This window comes from Tyto alba, unplaced genomic scaffold (genome assembly GCF_018691265.1).
Source record: "Tyto alba isolate M040663 unplaced genomic scaffold, T.alba_DEE_v4.0 Super-Scaffold_39, whole genome shotgun sequence".
NCBI lineage: Eukaryota > Metazoa > Chordata > Aves > Strigiformes > Tytonidae > Tyto > Tyto alba.
The window spans coordinates 6938366-6952324 of record NW_024881314.1 but is presented as its reverse complement, the minus strand read 5'-3'; the positions used below and the strand labels follow the sequence as shown (position 1 = coordinate 6952324).

At 40.0% G+C, this 13959-nt stretch overlaps 2 protein-coding genes across 4 annotated transcripts in view; one reads left to right on the top strand and one right to left on the bottom strand.

The window, feature by feature from the left end:
• The window catches only part of ABCC3 (ATP binding cassette subfamily C member 3), a 49326-nt gene extending 47235 nt beyond the window's left edge, over positions 1-2091 (top strand). Inside the window, exons 30-31 of the mRNA XM_042802653.1 lie at positions 827-1021; positions 1663-2091. Coding sequence (XP_042658587.1) covers positions 827-1021; positions 1663-1771 — 304 coding nt within the window. The 3' untranslated portion in view covers positions 1772-2091. The remainder of the gene's footprint in view (positions 1-826; positions 1022-1662) is intronic.
• A 674-nt stretch (positions 2092-2765) lies between these two features.
• On the bottom strand, positions 2766-13691 carry ANKRD40 (ankyrin repeat domain 40). 3 transcript variants are annotated; one of them, XM_033002583.2, is made up of 6 exons: positions 12885-13691; positions 9820-9968; positions 7606-8079; positions 6550-6731; positions 5146-5199; positions 2766-3807 (listed from the first exon to the last, which is right to left on the bottom strand). In XM_033002583.2, the coding sequence occupies exons 1-6, from the start codon at positions 13019-13021 to the stop codon at positions 3721-3723; spliced, it is 1083 nt and encodes a 360-aa protein (XP_032858474.2). In that variant the 5' UTR covers positions 13022-13691; the 3' UTR covers positions 2766-3720. The 3 variants fall into 3 exon arrangements, with proteins under 3 accessions (XP_032858474.2, XP_032858475.2, XP_032858473.2); XM_033002584.2 differs by having other exon boundaries at positions 2766-3506; positions 12885-13685; XM_033002582.2 differs by lacking the exon at positions 2766-3807 and having other exon boundaries at positions 4038-5199; positions 12885-13679.
• Positions 13692-13959: the final 268 nt, after the last annotated feature.

The following is a 13959-nucleotide window of genomic DNA, read 5'->3' as shown; positions in this document are numbered from 1 at the left end:
TGCCACAAATAATCTGATTCTTCTTCGCTGCTGGGAAGGATTTCTCCCAAATAAAAATCCTGGTTTATCAGTAAAGAAGTTTCGGGATGACAAGGTATTGGGAAAAGACAGTCCCTTAAACATGGTTTGGTAGGAAGGGAAATGCCATGATAACATATATAACGGCTGTGCTGAGTAAGAGTCCTCTGCCTGAACTGGCACTTTTAACAATGCTTATTTTCCATTATGATTTGGAAGACCAATGAAGACATGAATGGGGATGATAGAATGCCACGCTTTGATATGCTGCGTTGGCTTCTGGGACTGTGGTGTAACCACATTATGTATGTGATGAATGTTCAGCTTCTTCCTCATCCTGCAGAGAAACTTGGACAGAGGCTGTGCCTGGGGTGTGTTTGTAGTAGGGGAGGAGGTGTGGGATGCCCAGATGTTTTATTTTTTATATGCTAGAAAAGACTTGCAGCCTCAGAACACTTTTTTTCTTTTTGTGTTAAAGTTTGCATATATACTCAGTGCTGTTAGAACTGTTTGTGTTTCTGAAGAGTCAGGCAGAAGCATTGTAACCATTAGTTTCCCTGGCTTTTGTCACGGCAATAGAAAGGGGGCAGTTGGTGGCTCTGTCAGTACTGAGTCAGGCAGCAAGTGAACACATACACTGAAACTAGCTGAGTATTGCTGCAATGTGTGTGTATCAGTCCTAGGGCTGCCAGACCAGGCTGTTTGCTAAATACTTTTTGTTTGTTTGGTAACTTTACCTGATGAGTAATCTGCACAAGCGATTCTGAGCAGTGGAGAGCTAAGGGCAGTGGGGTGTCTCTGCTTGCAGCGTTGGCCAAAGACAGCTCGTCTGTCTGGCAAGAGCGCTACTTCGCAAGACGAGAATCTTGATCCTAGACGAAGCGACAGCGGCCATCGATCTCGAGACAGATGATCTTATCCAGATGACAATCAGGACCCAGTTTGAAGACTGCACAGTGCTGACAATAGCGCACAGGCTGAACACAATCATGGATTACACAAGGTAAAAATCTCTTAATGGTGCGTGGTGGGGGACGCTTACCGGTTTACTTAAAAGGATCTGGTCTGTCTCTAGATAGTCACACTGACGCTCCTGTCAGGTAAGCAATGATGTTCAAGCCATATAATCCTAGAATATCCAGACCTGACTTTGCCTCTGTTGGTATAAGAAACAGGTTCTATATTCACTAACCAAAGCTGTGCAAGAGATACTCCCCAGTTGCATTAATGGCACTGTCAGCAAACTTATGAATCCTTTTTAAACTAGCAGCTACTGTAACTTTTTCACTAACGTCAGGTCATTTTACTTGAAAATACATTACTGTACTTCATGAGCTTTTATCTCCTTGGCTTTCTGGTACTGTATTTTCAATTCCAGAACTACCAGTATGACACTTTCTCCCCCCACCCCGCCTCATTACCCCTGGGAGAGAGTGACTGTCCTGTACCTTTTTAAATCAAACAGCAGCACAGGGAGAATGTTTATCATCTGTTGTGTTTCAGTATGTGAAAATAATTGAGCAAAACAAAGGCAAGGCAAAGGTTAGAGCAGTTTGATTTATGATAAAAAGGGCTGTCACATTGCTTGCAAGGAATTCTCTGACATATCTTCACCTCCCCACCACCACCTTTTGTTTTGCACAGGGTTCTTGTTCTAGACAACGGAACCATAGCTGAATTTGATACACCTGCAAGCCTTATAGCAGCAAAGGGTATTTTCTACAGTATGGCCAAAGATGCTGGACTAGCGTGAACAGAAGACCCCTTGAGTTTTTGGTTTGGGATTTTTTAATATTACTGACTTGCCACAGAAGTGACTTGTGAATGTACTGTAATTTACAAAACAGTTTTTGTAGTAGACTAAACTTGTGATATGTGAACAAAGTATTTTACAATTATAAGGACCTGAAAGTGAATTTTATATTTTTTAATATTTTCTATATAAAGTATTTTATTATATGCTTTTTTTCCCAAAGAATGCCAAACATTCTGCCAAGAAAATGGATGTATCGCAGGGCAATATGTACTGTATTCAGGTTTATAATTAGTAAATTATATTAATGGTACAAATTACACCTGGTTTGTGTGTTTTCTGCATAAGGATTCACTGGTTTTGAAGTGGAAAGACAGGCCCAGTTAAGCAGTGACTCAGCTGAAAAATAGTGAACTAATGAGTCATCTTGGAGTGGTTCCAACCTGTTCCTTTCAGTATTTCCCCCAGGACAAGGGTGTTGAATGCTACAGCCTCAGGGCTGTGAGCTAGCCCAGGACCTTTGGTATCCCTGCCCCAGGGCAACTTTAGTATTATAAAATTCCTCTTCAGCAGAATTATGAGTAACGTGTATATAAAACTAAACCTACAGATGGCTTAATATAAATCATTAACTACACAATTTCTACCAATTTAGTGGACTCCACATAAGCCTGCAGGGACATGATGGGCACAGAAGTATTATAATTTTGCTGTATCTCTCAAGTATGAAGTCACTATGAGTAAGTCTCTGCTTAAACTGAACATGCATGCTGAGCAGATGTGTATATAATTTATCTCATTCAACACTTAATCATCCGAAATAATGTTTCTTTTGCAGAAATAAGTATCTACCTTATTACTGACAACCAAGCTGACAGAATGACTTTTGCTTTAGTTGTTTGCTTCCTCCACCAAGCACTCTAGAAATCTATGTTCCTTTGTTTTTTCCATAAGTAAAGTTCAAAAAAACTTTGAGAAGACAAAAATAATCATTTATTAACTGTTACAAATAATACTTCTTAAATAGAAACAAGAATCTGCAGCCAAGCATTCATTTGATATTAACGTTTCATATAGCAGAGCACAAAGTAATGAACTAGCATACACAGCAAGGTAATAATTATACACTGATCAGTGTTAGCAGTGTTAATAGTATCTTCTGTGTATAAACTGCATAACGTATAAAAATATTCCTTGGAATGCATAGATAGTGATCAGCATCTGTGCAAGATAATCAGGGTCACAACGAAGTCATCAAGCCAACAGCTGAGCTTTTCTCTAGCACGTTTGACTGGTTAAGCCTGGAACACTCGTGGATTTAGCTGGCGTTCAGGCAGCCGATGCCTACACCCTGTGTTCTGCGTGCCAGGGAGAATGCAATACACAAAGTGGGATATGAGGAACAACAATTTTATTATTCCATTTTACAGAAGTTAATATACCACCATCAATTTGGTATAAAAGAACAGGTATTGCAAATGACTCAGACTACATTTGACCTCCAGCACTTTTCAGAAGAGGGTATTTGGTTGTGACAAAATGTTCTACTATTTGCCTTAAGAGACTGAGCTTCAGTCTAGTTAATTGGCACGCAGGAAATTTGGGTGTTTGCATGGCTCTGTGCTTCCAGGTGAACACTGGACATCCGACTACAAGGCGGATTGGGAGAGGGCTCCCTCTTGTGTGCTCAGTCACTCCGGCTGAAGCTGCTCCCCTTTGCACAGAGTGCTATTCACTGGATGGGAAAGAGAGAGCACGGGTCAATTTGGGTACCAGTTCCTGTTGTATCAGCTCTAACACAGGTGACTGCTCTGACTGCAGGGCAAGAAGGAACTTCTTTACCTGCCCCAGCCTCCGAGGAAGGAGTCACGGCTGTGGTGGACACCGACCTCCGGTCAGAGGGGGTCATCGGGCCCTGGAGGAAATGCTCCCTGCTCAGCACGCTACTTCTATAAATCCCGTTTACAGGGCCGCATACCCTGTACAGCTAGCTCGGGCTGTAAAGTCTTAGACAAGATGATAAAATCCTTTGGTTGCTGTAGTTTCCAAAGAAACGGGAGAAAGGAGGGGGAAGACGAAGAAACAGGGGAATTCAGTCCAGTTTGGTACATTCTGTTTGCCTGTTACATCTCGTACTTCAGTTCGTTGATCTAATTCATAGTACACACTTTTACATTCAGGCTACCTGAATAGAACTCTTCCTCAAATGCAAATGACTGAGTAAATACTAAAATCCTAAAAAATTAAATAAAATCCAGCTCTTAAATACTTTTCAATTTATTTATTTCAGAATTTCATAGTAAAGTGTCTATTTCTGAATTTTAAGTAACAGGAAAACTGATTTTTTTTTTTTTCTCCAGTGAACAACATGGGTAAACACAAGTCATTTGGAAAAAAAGAAAATACATTGCATAGGAACATCAAGATTTAATATCGGCCCAGAAAACTCTGGGCATTTCAATAGTTTCTTTTTACACATGCAACTTGTAAAGGTTCAAGATGTGATCTTTCTCAGGAATGTAGAGGTGAAAGGCAAATAAAATTACAATTTTTGTGCTTTTAAAAGGAGAAATTAAAGCAGCATTGGAGAAATATGTTGTCAATACAGTAACAAAAATAGTATTTTAAATTTCACACGTCAATACTATATATTGACAGACAACAATATAAGAGATTTTGGTTGAGAGCATATTTATGATTTGGATAATTACTATCACTTTTTATTTGCAACCTGAGAAATAGGGAAAAGTGTAAACAGGGATTAAGAAATCACAGGTAATAAGACACTTGATAGTATTTAGACATAGTTTTGTGCTTCTTCCACAGCTTTAAACCCTTCTGGTTTTTTCCTTCTAAATAAGATATGACTTAAAATACATGATCTAAAAAGTGAATGTTAATGGTAATGGATTCAGTACAACTATTAAATGCATTTCATGGCAGGTTCTTTAGCTTGAGTACCTCTGCTATTTTATAGCAAACAAATTACTAGAACAGTTTAAGGTAAGCCTTTCCCTGAGAGCTGCTAACTCCGCAGTATTTCAAGATTATCTTTTTGAAAAGTGTTACATTAACAGAAGGTTCTATCAATACTTCCTTTGCTTTAAGCTATTTTCATATCAGACTCATTACCCTTAGATTAACTAGAGGCTGTAACTGTGCATAACAACTTTAGTCTTTTTCAAGGTTAACAAAATAGATTTTTTTCACATCATTAGCCCTTATAGATACTATATTTCAAATGTAATTTTAAAATGAGAGATACAAATCTTTTATTCTTTAAGCAATTAGTATGTAAGTTCTGATGCCTTCTTGTTATAACCACTCCGTTCAGAAAGTGTTGGGGCTCTGAAAAGTAAGTTTTTGTCGCTTACTGTTAGAACAAGCTCCAGTTCTTGGAAATCCTGTAGCCTTGCAACATCTTTGTCCTTTAAATAAATACAGTAAGTTGTTAGCTGATAAACCATCTGTTCAATTTTGCAGAGGTAAGTTAAAATGATAGGCTCATACTAACACAAGGTATGTATTCATCCATAAATATGACAATTCTTTACAGTAAACTGGAAAGCAGACATCTTGTTGCATCTTATATTTATACTAGGATCCTATTCAGCTACTCACCTAAGTCTATTTTTAGAAGGAATGAAACACTAATGGTGAGTGCAAGTGATTAGTGGAATTACACTGGTAAAGATCTACTGCATGCCACCCCCAACTCCTCCTTTTTTTTCCCCCCCTTGGAAATTCTTAGAAGGTCATTAATTGATTCTTGCATCTACCCAAGAAAGTCCTGCATGCAGCTTCCTCTAGATCAGCCCCCAACACGGTCACAGCGCTGGCTTTGGCAAGGTCTCACACTCCCACAGTAAGGGCTCACGCTCCGCTCCCCTCTGCAGCAGTACGCTGCTGCTCAACAGCATTAAGTAGAATTAGTTTTCTATCACCTCAAGGAACAATAAGCGTCCTGCAGTCCTACCCAGAGAGCCTGAAGTAATTAGAACTGGAAATAAAACCAGTCCTTTCAACAACAACCTAAGTTGGCAAGTGACAGAATTGCTTATGTCTTTTTTTTTTTTTTTAATTCACTCCTTGACTGACAAAGAATAAATCATCTTATAGTCAGTGAAGATGCAGTACAGTGAAGTCTATTAATTTAGTGCTAATCAGATTAGCTCCATTACTGACGCCAACAATGCTCTAGAGGGATTTGAGAGTGAAAGAAAGGTCAATGGTGAATTGGTAGAACAGGTCAGCAGGTCCATTTTCTGTTTGCTGCACAGGGAAATGTCACTGAAGGGAAGACAGTTGCATTCAGAGGCCCGCGCTCAGAATAATTCTGAAACACCTGTCTGTTTTTTCAAAGGGCTGCATACAGCCTTTACTGAACTCAGTTGAGTACTGCAGGCCTTTTAAATGCTGATGATGGGCCACGGCGGTGTGGTATGGCACTGAATTCAAGAATGTAGTAGAGAAATCGGGTATTAATTGGGCTCAACACCAAATGTTTATGAGAGGAAATGATCAATAAACTTAAGAACATTTTTACTTAAAAACAAACAAACAACTGCTGAGTGCTGGAATTTGAAAGGTTTTTCTGTTTTGGTGGGTTTTGTTCAGGTTTTTTGTTTGTTTCTTTATTTTGGAGGGGGTAGGAGGGGTTGGGTTTTTTATTTTTTGCAATATGGGCCTATGTAAGTGACCAACAAATTATTCCTTTTTAATGGTAACCTACAAATCTTTTTTATAAATTACTTCAATTCAAAATTGAGAGTTCTTACCTTCCTTAACATTGTATTTGGTAATTTTCTGATCTTCTGTACATGCTCAGGATTAACACCCAGCTCATGGCAACTCACTCGGAGCAGTTCTTTATAGGTCAGTTCTTGTCTATCCAGTTCAATTTCAATGAAGTCATTTTCTTTAAGATTAGGGTTTTGTATTCTAACCTTAAGCACCAATTCTATTAGAAATAAAAAGGTACATTAATAGGCAGATGTATAGAGGAATTGAAAAAGATCGCTCTATGACAACTTCCAGATATTTCTATGTTTTATTAACCTTGTTTGTATTATTTGTAACAATACCAGAATTCTCAGAAAGCAAACTGGACTTGTATGACTACAGTTTTCATTAGATTGGCTTTCATCAACGTATATGAAAAAATCATTACAAACCTAGAACAGTCTGTGTGTATGCAGGTATGATCCTTTGCATGAATACTCCTCTTACTGGATGTAAGCTAACTTAAAAGCAGAATATACTGGTTATCAATTTTCTGAGCAATCCAAGATTGCTTTTATTGTTTTTCGATTCTTTTAGTCATCAGTTAACTTCTCATTGCTAATTCATGGCATCAGAACACCTTTTATTTCAAGGATGAAATTCTGAACTGAAACTGAAATCCCAGATTTCCCTCTTTGAGCAGGCAAAATTTACCTGCAGAAATGACAGATCACGTAAGAATTCACCTTAAGACTCAGCTCTGCAGACTGAGCCAAGTGAGGTTCTCTCTTGAGCTCACTGGCTGTGTACTCACGTTCTGTATTTGAAGCTTGGAGTATGCTATTTAGAGAATTAGATTACCCTGGTGTCTGTACGCCTTTATAGCATTTGAGACAAATAGCAAATGTTTTCATCAATATTTTAATAACAGTTCCAGCAGAAACAAGATATCTGCCTCTGTAATTCCCTTCAAATGTTTTCTGAATGCCTAAGCATGGGAACCTGAAAATCTCTAGAAGTCCTGTGAATACATGTAACCCTGATTAGTCTATTTTCACTGTCCAAGACAACAGAAGTTCTAAGACAAAGCAAGAAGAGACTTTTACTGTTACCTTGCATATTAAGTGGAAAAGCTCCCGTGAAGAAGACGGGCTGAAATGCTGGCACAGGCCCCACACAGGAGCCGTTCTCTTGCTGAGGTACAGACTGATGCGATCCAGCTGGCGAAGGGGGACTCCTGCTCCAAGACACAGGTCCCTGGTAAACTGGAGCTCTCTGAAGGAGGGGTTTGGAGCGTGGTGGTGCAGAGCCCGCTGCGGGCAGGGACGGCACGGCCCCGTTACCGGCCGCCTGGGGAGCAGCCTTCCCGTGCTGTAAGGGTGCGCGTGTGCGAGCCTCCACATCGGGTAAGGAAGAAGCGTCAGCATCTTGCGATTCCAAGTGTGAGGCACTCCCATTCACGGAGGGATCTGGAATACTGTTACTCGTGGTGTTATAAATGTAAGGGAAAGGTGGGTTCACCAGATAATTAGGGATGATTGGCAGATCTGGATCTTTCTTTAAGTCTGGGAGTTCATCATCTTCCACTGTAAAACAAACAAAACAGCATTCTCCAAGACTGGTTTGAGGAGAAAAAGAAGTATTGATACTGCATTGTGGGGTTCCTTTGGTTTCTTGGTTTTGGTTTTTTTTTTGTTTTCTTTTTATAGGGAGGGAAGGAGTGCAGTGTTAAAAGCATCACAGGTTAAAAGATGAATCAAGAAGCACTATACCTTTTTTTCTACAGTAAACAGAACTGTGCTCAGATGTTTGAAACAGGTGGCTAGGCCTTAAGCCTCACTGATTTTGGATTTGTAATTAATTATTAGGAATTGTTTTAGAAATGATTAATTTAATGCAGGTGTTCTATAAAACAATATGCATAAGCTGCTCATTTGTCCCATGTATAGCCCTTGCCATGGCTGACGTAAAACTCAGTCCCACTGGATCAACAGAAAAGGAATCATGCATCACGGTTTTAAGACATGAGAATAAGATACGAGTAATTAATTGATTTTTAGAATAGGCAATATTGAAAAATTAACTATTATAGGCTAGACATAGATTAAGTGGGAATTATTAGAACAACTTGAATAGTTCTCAGAAGTTCAAAGGTGATCTTTGATGTATAATGAAGAACTCTCTGCCTACAACCACTAACTACAGAAGAGGAACTGAGACGAGACAGGAGGAGACACTGGACTTTTGAAACCGCTGAAGAATGGAGAACTGAGGATTTGTGGGAAAACAGCAAGAACACTGAGAATTTCTTTTGACAAATACTAATTGCATAATGCTGTAGTTGTATATATAGAGGATGTTTTTTGAGGTATCCTCTGCCACTCACTGAGGTGATGGCCCAACTCTGAGTTGTTAATAAAAAGCAAACCTAGAGAAACCCACCGTCTGGTGAAATTCTTTAGCAATGCTGCAATACAGTAAACACAAAAGCAGAGTCTGATTCTAGTAATTCTGGTGGTGCCATTTGCTTCTAAACACTGCAATACTTTTGGTTTGGTTTGTTTTAATCTGTAGCCAGCATGTTGTTACATGGTCTCTAGTGGTATAATGCTATCATCTCCATAATGTATAAGGCAATGAAAAACAAAGGGTAATATGTTGTTCGATATTAAGGCAGGGGATAAAGGGAAAAGAACAGGGAGTACTGGGAGAGCTGAAATATTACCAATTCAACAGCTGGGAGACAATAATGAAAACAAAAACAGACAAGGGAATACAAAGGGGAGGAAAGAGGTTGTTAATTGACCACATTTCAAATTATTTATCACCTCGAGCAGCAACACCTACTCCACTCCAACAGTTACAAAACATGATGAAAACGCTCTACCAATGTTCTCTAATGAGCTGTTTCTCCAGGCTGCTAATTTTCCATTTATTCAACATAGTGTCTAAGCTCCACAGAACATCAGGAAAATTAGGTGTTGCTCATATAAAAGCTTCATACAAATTTGAGAGATTTTCTCCTGTTGAAAACAGGAAGCTGCATCTATCTTTCACTAGTTTAATCACGGCATTTTTCAAAATACAGTTTTTCTAATTTTTCAGTGTTTGGAAAAAAGTTTGGCTGGCTAGATAGGGAATTTGTTGGTAATCCTCTTTTCTTACACTTTGATTTCTTACCAAGTAAACACTCCATAAATCAAGTCAGTTATTACTAAAACCCAAACACAGTATCTTCAGATGCAAAATAAAGATTGGAACATACATGCTTTCAACAGCCTTTTACTATGTCTTTGACGATCATATGGCATAGCCAGTAGGTTTACCTCCCAGCATCTTCCTTATCTCTCTCTTTGATGCCAGCTGGGCTGCCCTTTCTCCTTTCTTGGTGAGGATCTCCTTGTCCGCGCCGGCACGCAGCAGGTAAGCCACCACGGGAGCGTGGTTCCGTTTACATGCCCAGTGCAAACAAGTCCTGCACATGGAAAACAGTTAACACTGTTTGAAATCCTAAATTACAGCATATTAATTTCCACTCATTCTTGTCACCTATGAGAAGAACAAGATCTAATGCATGTTGACATAAAAAAATTTTAATCTTCCTTGGAAACCAACAGTGGTTTTGGAGCCTGCAGTGACACCTGCTGATGTAGTTTTCCCTTGCTCTGATGCTCTTGATACCAAGTTACCGTAGTAGTATTTCTAAAGTTACGGATCTTTTCAATTTGTCATTTATTAGGCTACTGACTTTTCTGGAAAAATAAATATAAAAAGAAGGCTTGTGTATGCTATTTTAATCTTTGAAAGAATAGGTTGTACTTAAAATTTTTGTGTATGCATAGATCTAAACTAATATTGATACTTCCCTAGGATGTTACTTTTACTCTTTAATTAAGGTCTGCACAATAACTTGCACTTTTTGGAAAGTAAATTATGTTCCAGATGAGCACAGTGTCTAAGCACAATTCTTTGCCCAGTTGCTATTCGCTGCACCAGCAATTCCCAGGCTTTGATCTACAGACAATTAGTTTTCTGCAATCTCTAACTGATGCACAGAACTAATCACTTTTCTATTTTTTAAAATTATTATTTGCAGTTGCTGCCCTGGAGAGAGATAATAAAGAAACATCCTAAAAGCTACTGAGCTTATTTAGTGCTTAGTATTAGGGACTTAAGACTCACATATTATAACTCGCTACACAGTCTTACCATTCTTCCCTATCCTGGGTTCGTGATGCTTGATCTTTCTCTAGCTTTTACATTTTATTCTAATTCTCTAGCTCCAGCTGAAGGAAACTCTTCAGAAAAATGAACACACTTAACCCTTCTCCAAGTTTATTTATTTCTTTTTAAATAATTAAATAAAATAAAGCAGAGATAAATAATAAACTTATAAGGGAAAAAAGTTTCAGTTGAAAGTCCAGCTCCAAAAAGCTTTTTCCACTTTGGTTTTCTTGGGGTTATTTTTTTTTTAAGAAGAAGACAGTCATTAGGCTCCAAAGTTGTAACTTGACCTTTAACTTCCAATGTTGTATACAAAATTCTGCTCTTTTAAGTTTTCTTCTGTAGAATGATGTAAGGGAGAGAGATTCTGATCTTTGAAGGGATACAAATCAGGTAAAACCAATAGATGACAAAGTAACTTGTAAAGCCTCCTTCATTCTTATATACTCTGACTTAATTAAACCCATCTTACGAGAAAAAAAAAAGGCTCAATTATACAATTCCTTCTTACTAAAATTATTGCATCTTGATGGCGGCAGAAAGTATCTCTGAATTAAAAGTAATGGGACTTGTCACTGCAGCAAGAGGTTATGTAAAATTAGATCTAATTGGAGAGACATGAATGAATTAAGTGTATGTATACATATTACTTCACAGACTATCCTACGAAGGGTGCTACAAAATCTGTGTTTCAGAGGTGATACTGCTAGCAATGTAAAATCCTGTATTTTCTTTCCAAATCTGGGCTATGCATTTCAGCTAGAAAGTACCATTTATAAATGAGATAAAAGAATTCTGTCAGCACAAAGTATTCCTGAATTTTTAACACCAAAGATCCCATAGAATCTGAGATAAGCTCCATGAAACTCAGATCAGGTTTGTTTTGTTTTTCTGTGCAGTGTTTTCTGGGCTTTTCATGAGTGTGAATAGTGCACTGCAAAGTCATAAACTAGTCTGGACCAAAGTGGTGGGAAAAAGCACTGACAGTGTGGCCATGGGGTCCTGACCGCTTTGTGTGGTCTCATGCAGAGAGGTACCAGCTACCCGTGGACCTGACACACATCAAAACCTAAGTACTCAACACCTCTTAGCATCAGAGATACTGAGAAGGTCATTGGAGATATTAACATTCTACAAGGAAACTTAAATAAGTGAAGATCCATTTATTGCCATAGTTAAATATGACCAGATCATTATTTTGAAAAATAATTATGACAGATTTCATCATTTCATTTTAGATACAAACTCATTTTGATGACAATCAGCTGTTTATCTTACGCACTAAGATAATTCAATGTTTTAAGAATCAGTTCTCTTAAATCTGTACAAGTTCCAATTTTAATCACCGTACTTCGAACCTCAAAGTTGCAAGTATCCCACACGTCTCAAAATTGCAGACAGAGCTTGCATCATTAAACGTCTAGCTCTTTTCCTAATTTTATTCTTTTTAATTACAACTTCAAGCACAATACAGCACAGTAAATACAGGCTGAATAGAACTTATGGAAAACGGTCTCCAAAAATGCTTGAGCATTCCCTGTAAATCCTGCTTCAGATAACGTTCTGTGTGTGCCTGTTCGTGTATGGAGTCCCACCTGTACAAGTGTCTGTTACAGAAAAGTCTTGGGTTTAGTGTCATGAGATGTCAAAACCAAAGCGTTTATATGTATCACTGAAACAGGCTGCAAGTTCCCTGTTTGAAAGGGAAAGACATTTTCAAAACTGATTTAGGAGTTAATAGGAAATATTTCTGGTTAGATATGAACACGTATTGGCAAGCCAAGGTTTATGTTCTGACTGCCTGTGCTGTGTCTCAGGCTGCCAGAATACTCTTCCAGAATTTAAAAAAAAAAAAAACAAACAAACAAACAAACAAAAAACAAAACAAACAACCAAACAAAAAAAAGGCAATATAAAGGAACACCAGAGTGACCTGGAGCAGCAGCGAACCGCACAGGACCCGAGCAGGGGCGGGGAAGGGGCCGCGTGTTTGGAACAGCGGCTACCGGCTGCACCACCGCCGGCTCCTCTTTGGGAGACAGGGACCTACACCGAGGGGCACCGGATCGACCTTTTCATTCCATTCTCGGCTCAAACCGATTCGTACTTCGCGTGAGCCCGCGGCAGCCGTAGCGCTGCCAAACGGGCGGAGCGGCGGGAGCCTTACCAGCCGTTGACTTCGTTCTGGGAGTTGAGGCCGACCCCCACCTCCTCCACCAGCCGCCGCACCTCCTCCGCGTCCCCCAGCGCCGCCGCCTCCCGCAGCCGCTCCTGCCGCTCCCGCTCGGCGGCCGGAGCCGCCATCTCGCCGCGGCCCCCCCGCCGCCCGCGGAGGAGGAGCCCCGCGGGGGGACCCTATTGCCGGTGACAACCCCGGCCCAGGCGGCGAGTTCCGGCTCTGCCCGCCGGCCCCACGCGGGAAGGCGGCCGCCCTCGGCACACGCGCGGTCGCGTAGCGCGGTGCCTCGGGTCGCGTTGTTCGTTCTTGCGGGGTCTGGATGCGCGCAGCTCTCCTGGCTGGGGAATCCTCGCCATCTTTGCGCGTTCTCGGCAAAATCAATTAACCTCCCCAAAGGGAAGAAAAAAAAAAAAAAATCAACGTCTGCTTGTAAATGAGATGGAGAGATTACAGGTAATTCCTGTAATTTCCATTGCTTCTTTTGAAAAGCTGGTTTTGGTCGTTGTGGACTTGTCCTAAACCAAGCTATGGGGGAGAGAACAGCTGGCAAAATAATACACAACTATAAAAAGTCATTAATTTCAAGCTTCAGCCAGGCATCTAGGTGTTTCTATTCCAGTCTGCTCTGTGTGACCATGCCGGGGCAATCTGCAATAGTTAGGTTCCAGTGTAGCCGTTAGCTTGCTTGATGCGGTTGGAGCAATATAAAGGAGCTGAAACACAACCCAGTTCTGCCCGTTTTCTAAAGCAAACACCCATCTCCCGCCCCAAAATACTGCAGGGTATTAAGATTGAAAATTCACAGAAGTTGTGTTGCCTTGGCTTTGATTACGCTCTTCCAACAGTTGCAGTGGGTTGTTAAATCGTTACAAAATTGCAAAGCTTGAAAGAACTTCGAGGAGCCTGTGTAACGCAGGTGTTACTTCTCTGAGGAAACTCCGCGGGTAACGCGTTTCCATGAAGCCCTTGATGATTCTGAGCAAGACTGCTCAGAGTCCTGTGGGTTTTACAGGATCCACATGTATAGAGACTTTAAGCTCTTAAAATGTATATATATATAATT

Coding starts and splice junctions, on each gene's coding strand:
- ANKRD40 (XM_033002583.2), bottom strand. CDS start 13,021: ATGGCGGCTCCGGCCGCCGAGCGGGAGCGGCAGGAGCGGCTGCGGGAG. Junction 9,969..12,884: donor CAGAACGAAGTCAACGGCTG/GTAAGGCTCCCG, acceptor TTCCATGTGCAG/GACTTGTTTGCACTGGGCAT. Junction 8,080..9,819: donor GATAAGGAAGATGCTGGGAG/GTAAACCTACTG, acceptor TTTGTTTTACAG/TGGAAGATGATGAACTCCCA.